Raw genomic sequence first — 9,671 nt, 5'->3', positions numbered from 1 at the left:
TGTAAAGGATAGAGTTCTATGTAAACATAAATTGTTTGGTGGATTAAAATGGATATTAAAAAAATGATTTCTGTGGTTTAAAATTGTTAATATAAGTTTTATTAAAATTTGCATATGTAAACTAAAGATGGTTGGCTTTCCCCTCAAAGGGCTCATTTTCATTTTTTCCTGTGTGTTCAGTGACTTGCTGATCCTGAGTAATGATGTCAGTGTCTTCATTTACAAGCCTCCAGCCTCAGCTTCTGGGGGCCAGCAAAGATGGTCTGTGCCATCACCAAGCCAGTTCCTAAAATGCAGACTTGAATCGCACTTGAAAAAAAAAATGCAGTTCCACACATTAATGGCAAGAGGAATTTTTGGCTACTGGTATAAAACAATGCTCACTGCCAAAAAGGAAAGAAATGTTAGAGAAAAGCTTCCACGACAATGACTTCCTGCAGAAAACTTGATCCGACCTTCAACTGCTGGATAAATTACTTTCATTTTTAAGATATATCCAGAAACCACGTTGATATCTTGGTCACCTGGAAAAATATATACATTATTTTAACTACAGAATAAGTAATTACCAGTTAAGAGTAAGAGGTGGGAAAACCAACGTATTTCTCTAAAGTCTTTTGTAATTGTAAGAAGGAAGATACTACTTTCATAAGCAAGGATAAAATGTCACAAAAGACAAGAAAAGTGATTACAGGTGCAAAGAATTTGATTGCTTTTTCATGTTCCAGATGTGAAATGTGCCCACTGTTGACTACTAGACAACTGGAGGGAATAGTCATCTCAAAAGGTTGTTGACCTTTAATATTGCTTTTGAACCACTCCAAAACAAGGGCATTAGGGAAATGGTTGAGAGCAATTAGTTGAGACATAAAAGTGGCTTCCTTCTGCTTGCCTGGTCAGAAGTCATTTTCGCATAATTGACAGACAATGGAGACTTCATTTCCAAAAGAGAGGAGACCTGATAAATACTAATTGCCTATAACTACAACAAACCCATAGGGACCTGACAAAATTTTGTTTTAAAAATACCACTCAACAGATCATATATCTGATAAGCAGTTAATACCCAAAATATATAAAGAACTCCTAGAACTCAAAAGAAAAACAAAATAAAAATCTGATTAAAAAATGGGCAGAGGATCTGAATAGATTTTCCAAAGGAGACCTACAGATGCCCAACAGATACATGAAGAGATACTGAACATCACTAATCATCGGGGAAATGCAAATCAAAACCACAGGGATATCCCTTCTCTGTTTAGAATGGCTATTATCAAAAAGACTAGAAATAACAAGTGTTGGCAAGGATGTGGAAAGTGCACCCTTGTGCACTATTGGTGGGAATGTACTTGATGTAGTCACTATGGGAAACAGTATGGAGGCCCCTCAAAAAATCAAAAATAGAACCATTGTATGATCCAGCAATTCCACTTTAGAGTATTTGAAGAAAACACACTAATTCAAAAAGTAACATGCGCCCCCATGTTCACTGCAGCATTATTTATAATAGACAAAATAGGGAAAAAACCTAAGTGTCTGTGGTAGATGAATGGATAAAGAAAATGTGATTCCACACAATGGAATACTATTCAGCCATAAAAAGAATGAAATATTGCCTTTTGCGATAACACGGATAGACCTTGAGAGCATTGTGCTAAATGAAATCTATCAGAGAAAGACGAATACCATCTCCTCTCACTTGTATGTGGAATTAAACAACAGCGACAAAACCAAACTTGCATATATAGAGAACAGACTGGCGGTTGCCAGAGGTGGGGGTAGGGGGGTGGGAAAAATGGGTGAAGGGGGTTAAAAATCCAGACTTCCAGTCACAAATAAGTCATAGGGATGTAATGTACAGCATGATGACTAGAGTCCATACTGTATTGCATATTGAAAGTTGCTACAAGGGCAGATCTTAAAAGTGTACCTCACAAGAGAAAAAAATTAGTGACTGTATGATGTTAACTAGACATTGTGATGATCATTTTGCAATACATACATATATTGAACCATGTACACCTGAAATTAAAACATTGTGTTATATGGCAATTATACCTCCACAAAAAAAAATACACTAGTATTTTTAAAAAGAACTCTCTGCATCCCTGCATTAGAATTGCTGGAAGAGTCTTTTCCCCAACACAATTATATTGGAATCTCTTAAAAGCTGGGGCCAAAGTATTGATATTTAATTTAAAATGTTCTCCAACTAAGTCTGATACACAGCTAGGGTTGAGAACCCTTAGGGCCAAGGCTTCCTCAGCCTTCTATGTGAGCTCCTCTCTCAAACTTAGTCTGGGTTTAGTCTGCACAGCCACCAGCCTCTGTCTCATGTGGGACCCAAGAGGACACCTCTGTAAAGCCTGTGCTTCCATCGTCTTTCATGGAATGTACTGAAGTAGCTAGCATCTTTCCTGGCAGGAAGGCTGCCTCCTTTGCCCTGGCTCCGCTCTCCACCCTCCTTGAAACAAGAGGCTGAAACAGCAGGCCCACCACAGGAAAGCTGACGAGGAAGTACCAGAGCTCTTTTCTGGAGATGCAAAGTTGTGCACATGCTTTATAAGCACGCTGGCTTCTGCCCTAGAGAAGAGGAAGGGGTAGTATATTCTATCAATGGATCAATGGACTTCATGCATGTGAAGTGGTTCTTTTTTTTTTTTTTTTTAATTTTTTTTTTTTTTTTAACGTTTATTTATTTTTGGGACAGAGAGAGACAGAGCATGAACGGGGGAGGGGCAGAGAGAGAGGGAAACACAGAATCGGAAGCAGGCTCCAGGCTCTGAGCCATCAGCCCAGAGCCTGACGCGGGGCTTGAACTCGCGGAGCGCGAGATCGTGACCTGGCTGAAGTCGGACGCTTAACCGACTGCGCCACCCAGGCGCCCCTTTTTTTTTTTTTTTTTTTTTTTTTTTTTTTTTTTTTTTTAATGGCCCTGTGCTGGTGGTATCCTCTGGGCCTCTGTGGGACTCAAATCTACCATCAGCCGACTTCCATATGATTTTTAAAAGTGAGGTTGCAGTATAATGACCCTAAATGCTGCCAAAAATACTGAGGTCAGGTGTGGTTGTTCCTTTCAATACTCCACCAACCTAATGTGCTAAAAAGGGGGAGGGGAGCACAGCCCATCTACTCTTACCTGACCTATTCACACTAAAAGCTTCAAGAAAGCGTATAGGATTTTCCAGATCCAATCTAAAGTTCTAGAGATGAGGTTTCTCGTTAAGTGCAAAACCCATTGATATTTCACAATTTAAATAGCTGTTTATACATACTTAACAGAATTTTAAAACATTTTGGGCTTCGATGGGTGGCTACGTGTGCCGAAGAGGGGTAGGGCATATATTCTCCAATGCAGTAGTGCTATTTTCCAACAAAGCAGGAGGGAGGCGGCAACAAAGGGGCAGGATCTGATTTCTGGCACTGCAGTCCTGGCATCCTGAGTAGCTTCCCTCTTTGGCCCAGTTTTGTTCTGGAGTACTTTGGAGTAGGGAGAGGAAGAGACACTTGTGCTTACCAGAGTCGTGTCTTAATGCTTCATCTTTTATCATCTGGAATCCATCTCCACCATTGGCAAGGAAGCTTGGAAGGATAACCTTATATATCTCATCCATTCTGAGAGGCTCATAACTGGGCACTCGACACTGGGTGCAAAGAACATCCAATTTGACCACTCTGTCCCCAGGTTTTCGGGAAAGATCATACACCACATGAATTCCTATAAAAGAAACGAATCTGTATGTTTTCACTGGATCCAGAGGGAAATTTCTGTTTTCTAAGAAAGAGATTTGGCCAAAATATGGAATTGGGGCACTGGGCTTGGTTTTCACTGAGTTTGAGCTTGAGTGAAATTTCAGCAAGAATTGAGGTGACATTGCAGCATTTGGTTAGATTGCGTTTGCATTTCTTGGTTAGGTTTATCCTTGAGTCTTGGGAGGTCTGAGAACCACTGGGAGGAAAACTGGCTCTGCCTCAGTACGGGCAAGGGGTAACAGTGCAGGGAGAAACCACATCTTTTTAAAATCCTAAATGAGTTGGTCAGCCACTTGGTTCAATGGCTTTGGAAAATGAGAAATAGATGAGAGGTACAGAATATTTGTTCTAATTTTGAAGACTACTAAATGATAATAATTTGGGTTTGGATGACTTTCACAAGACATGTAACTACCCAGCACTGTGATGGAGCACCAAAACCCTGTTGTTCCCAAGTCTCTCCTGGAAAAGTGCAGAATGTGTGGGTTACCCCACAGGCATTAGGCCATGGCTCCACCACCATCTGCAGCTCCCCCCCTCAATCCAAAGAGTTGGGGGTGCTGTAGAAGGAGGACTTGACAAAGCAATCACACTATCAAGTGAGGCCCACCATCTACAGTAAAAAAAAAAAAAAAAAGGGGGGGGGCAAATTATGGTATCAGTATCAAGGTTATAAATTTAACGATTAATTCGTTGGACTGTGGAAGTTATTATTGACAAAAGTGTTTCACATTCACAAGTCCTTGGCAATTTGGGAAGCATTTATTTTCATTCAGTTTTCACTGTGATCCATGAGATGAGCAGGGCAGATGTTTTCAGAACATTCAGAGAGGTTGAAGGCCTGTCCCACGTCACAGTGGAACTAGAACCAGGTGTTCAGATGTGTCTATGTAGTCAGCCGCCCCTCCCAGACATCATCCTTGCTAATACTGATTGGATATTGAATTCCTTTGAACCTCTGCATGGTACCAGGCAATTATGAATAGAACAGAGAATGGTGGTTTTGGTTTTTTTCTATAAAAGAATACTGAGTGTTTAAACAACTAAGATTTTTTTTTTTCAACGTTTATTTATTTTTGGGACAGAGAGAGACAGAGCATGAACGGGGGAGGGGCAGAGAGAGAGGGAGACACAGAATCGGAAACAGGCTCCAGGCTCTGAGCCATCAGCCCAGAGCCTGACGCAGGGCTCGAACTCCCGGACCGCGAGATCGTGACCTGGCTGAAGTCGGACTCTCAACCGACTGCACGACCCAAGCGCCCCTTTTATTTATTTATTTTTTTCCAACGTTTATTTATTTTTGGGACAGAGAGAGACAGAGCATGAACGGGGGAGGGAACAACTAAGATTTTAATAGAAACTAGACCTGAAGGCCGCTGACCTGCTTAGAGTTTGGAGGGCCAGCTCCTATAGTGAGTCTATCTGACATCCAAATCAGGCGTAGCAACTACTGCTCATTGCCAAGGCATTGAGGCGTTGACCCTGACCTAATCTCAGTTGGTCTGGGAGCCCATGACCATTGAGAGACTATGCATTCATGTTGGGTGGGGGGAAAACCTAAACAAATCTGGCAGTGGAGGTCCTGGGGAGTGAGGAACTAAACCAACCAGCAGGACAAACCCACTTCACTTCAAAGGGTGACTTACCGCCCACCTGCAGGAACTCTCCAGTAGACTGGCCATAGCGGTACACGCTGTGCTCAAAGGCCGCCTTCAGGGTGGAGCCTTTTAATTGGACCAGGTCAAAGGTTCCTCCGAAGGGCAACACAGCAGCCAGGTGCTCCCAGGTAATTGTGCCTGACAGTAGTTGTAGATGGGGTGAGAAGGAAAACAGCTTGAGAATAAGATTACCCCAAGACCAGCTTCCTTTAGGGTTGGTGGAGATGAGGGAGACAAGAGGCTATTGGAAGGCTATTAGTACAGCATCAGCTGTGTGAGTGGTTCCTGACACTCAGGGAGGGAATGGATTCAAGAGGCCTCTGGCCATGCTCTCAACCACTGGGCAAGATGGCAGGTGCTCATAAATGGCTGTGGCTCCAAAGTCACCAGTGCTCTGCCCTGGATCTCTGGCTTATAGCTGGGTCTTCAGTGGGTGTTGAGCATTGCTCAGTTCCTCCAGACAGGCAGTGTGTCCCTGCCACCTGTCCTTGTTTGACAATGAGATGAGCTTGGGGCTTTACACTGAGACTACCTGGTTTGACAGCAGATCAGGGAAGACTGCAAGAGCGGTTTGAATATCTGACTAGTTGGTTTGTTTTACCATGCAAGATCCTGGATATCTGTAAATGCACTAAAAGAATTTAATCCAGTAGGGTGTTGTTTGTTTTGTTTTGTTTTGTTTTTGTTTTTTTCCAGCACAGAACATGGACAGTTTGTCCCTTTCTCTTTCCAGGTATCAAGGAGGCGGTTGTTGGTAATCAGCAATAATTAGTATTTGGCTTTGTGTGTCAGAAGTTTAGATCAAGATTGGGTTCCATTCACCCTTGCTCTCCACTCTGTGTGTGAATACATATGAGAACACACAAGCATGTGTGTGCCCTTCTGCTTAGGCACTGACTTGAGTAGCAGTTAACCGAAACTGGAGAGGCTGACATTGTGGTACATGGCTGACAGGACAGATGAGCTGAGGCCACCCAGGGGCACGGTCAGAGAGAGACCTGAGCTGACACCCTGAGCCTGGGAAGCATACCGTTGTTCCGCTCGTCAATGGGTGACCGAATGCCACCTCCATTTAGAATGCACATGGACACATGGTTCCAGGACACTTCATCCGAGTGTCTAATGTTGTTGTTAATCTGCAACAGTAGCATGAATTTACATTAGTTATTCTAGACCTTCTTCCACAGTATCAGTTTTAGGGATTTGGTTATCTCTACCATGGAAATAAAGCTGCTTCTTCCTGCTCCTGTGTTCCCAGAGATTTCTCAAGTATAGTCAGTCAGAACTAGTTTTATGCTCTGAGAAGCAAAAGTAAGAAATAGTGACCAGTCCTGTGTCAGACTCTTAGAAGCAAGTAGCCCTGAGCCCCCTTTCCTAAGACCCTTGTACTCTCAGGCCAGTGGGCATTAGCAAAACTGGCTCTTGTGTCAGGACAGGACCTCCATGCAAATTGGTCCACCATACCTCTCCTTCCCCACCTCCTCCAGGCCCCACACTTGCTCCTGAAGGCGTGACCTGAAAACCTTTCCACTCAGGACCTCAAGCCAACAAGATCCCTGGCCTCCATGTCAAATTTCCAAGTTGGCAATTTTGGAGGCACAGAGATGGCCTCCTGAAATGGGAGAATCCGTTTCATTCTTTTCTTTTACAAAAATATGTGTTTAGTAACAAGAAATAAAATAAATATATTCTCATTTGAAAAAAAAATAGCGCAAAAGCAAGTGTTTTCTTAACACTTGCCTCTGCCTCTTAAAAGAGAGATAAGCACTGCTAACAGCTTGTTTCCTTCAGACTTTTCTCTAAACATTCCCATACTGGCTACTCTTTAGCTACTTTTTTTTTTTTTTTTCAAAATAGGATTCTTCTTTAATATTATGATTTTTTAAAGTATAATGTATTGTCAAACTGGCTAACATACAGTGTGTAAAGTGTGCTCCTGGTTTTTGGGGTAGATTCCCATGGTTCATTGTTTACATATAATACCCAGTGCTCATCTCAACAAGTGCCCTCCTCAATGCCCATCACCCATTTTTCCCTCTCCCCCACCCCCCCATCAACCCTCAGATTGTTGTATTTAAGAGTCCCTTATGGTTTGCCTTTCTCCCTCCCTGTTTGTAACTTTTTTTCCTTTTCCCTCCCCCCATGGTCTTCTGTTAAGTTTCTCAAGATCCACATATGAGTGAAAACATGATCTGTCCTCTGACTTATTTCACTCCGCATAATAACTTTCAGCTCCATCCACTTTGCTACAAATGGCATGATTTCATTCTTTCTCATTGCCAAGCAGTATTCCATTATAGATATAAAATACATCTTTATCCATTCATTAGTTGATGGACATTTAGGCTCTTTCCATAATTTGGCTGTTGTTGAAAGTGTGGCTATAAACATTGGGGTACATGTGCCCCTATGAATCAGCACTCCTGTATCCTTTGGATAAATTCCTAGTAGTGCTATTGCTGGGTTGTAGGGTAGTTCTATTTTTAATTTTTTGAGGAACCTCCACACTGTTTTCCAGAGCGGCCGCACGAGTGCAACAGTGCAAGAGGGTTCCCGTTTCTCCATATCTTTGCCAGCATCTGTTGTTTCCTGAGTTGTTCATTTTAGCCACTCTGACCAGTGTGAGCTGGTATCTCAGTGTGGTTTTGATTTTTATTTCCCTGATGATGAGTGATATTCAGCATCTTTTCATGTGTCTGTTGGCCATCTGAATGCTTTCTTTGGAAAAGTGTCTATTCATGTCTTCTGCCCATTTCTTCACTGGATCATTTGTTTTTCAGGTGTTGAGTTTGGTAAGTTCTTTATAGATTTTGCATCCTAGCCCTTTATCCGATATGTCATTTGCAAATATCTTTTCCCATTCTGTCAGTTGCCTTTTAGTTTTGTTGATTGTTTCCTTTGCAGTGCAGAAGCTTTTTGTCGTGATGAGGTCCCAGTAGTTCATTTTTGCTTTTGTTTCCCTTGCCTTTGGAGATGTGTCGAGCAAGAAATTGCTGCGGCTGAGGTCAGAGAGGTTTTTTCCTGCTTTCTCCTGTAGGGTTTTGATGGTTTCCTGTCTCACATTTAGGTCTTTCATCCATTTTGTGTTTATTTTTGTGTATGGTGTAAGAAAGTGGTCTAGTTTCATTCTTCTGTATGTTGATGTCCAGTTCTCCCAGCATCGGAGACTTTTTTCCATTGGATGCTCTTTCCTGCTTTGTCAAAGATTAGTTGGCCATACATTTGTGGGTCTAATTCTGGGTATTCTATTCCTTTTGTCTATGTGTCTATTTTTGTGCCAATACCGTACTGTCTTGATGATTACAGCTTTGTAATAGAAGCTAAAGTCTGAGATTGTGATGCCTCCTGCTTTGGTTTTCTTTTTCAATATTACTTTGACTATTTGGGGTCTTTTGTGGTTCCATACAAATTTTAGGACTGTTTGTTATAGCTTTGAGAAGAATGCTGGTGCAATTTTAATTGGGATTGCATTGAATATGTAGATTGCTTTGGGTAGTACTGACATTTTAACAATATTTGTTCTTCCAATCCATGAGCATGGAATGTTTTTCCATTTGTGTTTTTTTCAATTTCCTTCATAAGTGTTCTATAGTTTCCAACATACAAATCTTTTATTCTTTGGTTAGGTTTATTCCTAGGTATTTTATGGTTCTTGGTGCAATTGTAAATGGGATCAATTTCTTGATTTCTCTGTTGCTTCATTATTGGTGTATAGAAATGCAACCAATTTCTGTACATTGATTTTGTACCCTGCAACTATGCTGAATTCATGTATCAGTTCTAGCAGCCTTTTGGTGGAGTCCTTCAGGTTTTCCATGTAGAGTATCATGGCATCTATGAAAAGTGTCTTTAGCTACTTCTTTTGTGTGACTGCATAATGTTGAAGAGCCAGCACTGGTCTGACCTTGGGAAGTGTGGACATTGTCATTTACTTGGCAGTCAGTTATTGAGAGTATATATATCAGGCACTGGGCTCCAGGTACCAAGCACAGTGCCAAGCACAAAGAATCAGCCCTCTGGGTGCGGACTTTGGTGGGAGTGTTAAGTCTGGCCTGGGGACCCTGGTTCAGCATGGCTCCCCAGGGGCTGCCAACAGCCAGTCTCTTGTAGACAGGTAGACAGTGGGGTGTTTTCTTGAGCGATCTATTCAGCCACAGGCCTTATCATAACTGCATGTCATCATTCTCTGCTTGTGAAGGAGGCTTCCAGTCACACAAGATCTTGTTCTCTGGATCCAAGAGGGCAGATCAGTGAGACACT

The 9,671-nt window shown here is 42.0% G+C and overlaps 1 protein-coding gene across 1 annotated transcript in view; it reads right to left on the bottom strand.

The window, feature by feature from the left end:
* Positions 1–360: 360 nt before the first annotated feature.
* The window catches only part of NT5E (5'-nucleotidase ecto), a 47,753-nt gene continuing 38,442 nt past the window's right edge, over positions 361–9,671 (bottom strand). The window contains exons 6-9 of the mRNA XM_030315934.1: positions 6,442–6,547; positions 5,400–5,549; positions 3,518–3,718; positions 361–524 (exon numbers count right to left, since the gene is read on the bottom strand). Of these exons, the coding sequence (XP_030171794.1) occupies positions 361–524; positions 3,518–3,718; positions 5,400–5,549; positions 6,442–6,547 (621 nt within the window). The remainder of the gene's footprint in view (positions 525–3,517; positions 3,719–5,399; positions 5,550–6,441; positions 6,548–9,671) is intronic.

The sequence above is a fragment of the Lynx canadensis genome, chromosome B2 (assembly GCF_007474595.2).
Source record: "Lynx canadensis isolate LIC74 chromosome B2, mLynCan4.pri.v2, whole genome shotgun sequence".
In the NCBI taxonomy this organism is placed as follows: Eukaryota; Metazoa; Chordata; class Mammalia; order Carnivora; family Felidae; genus Lynx; species Lynx canadensis.
The sequence above is the reverse complement of the archived record's forward strand: the minus strand, read 5'-3'. Positions and strand labels throughout refer to the sequence as shown.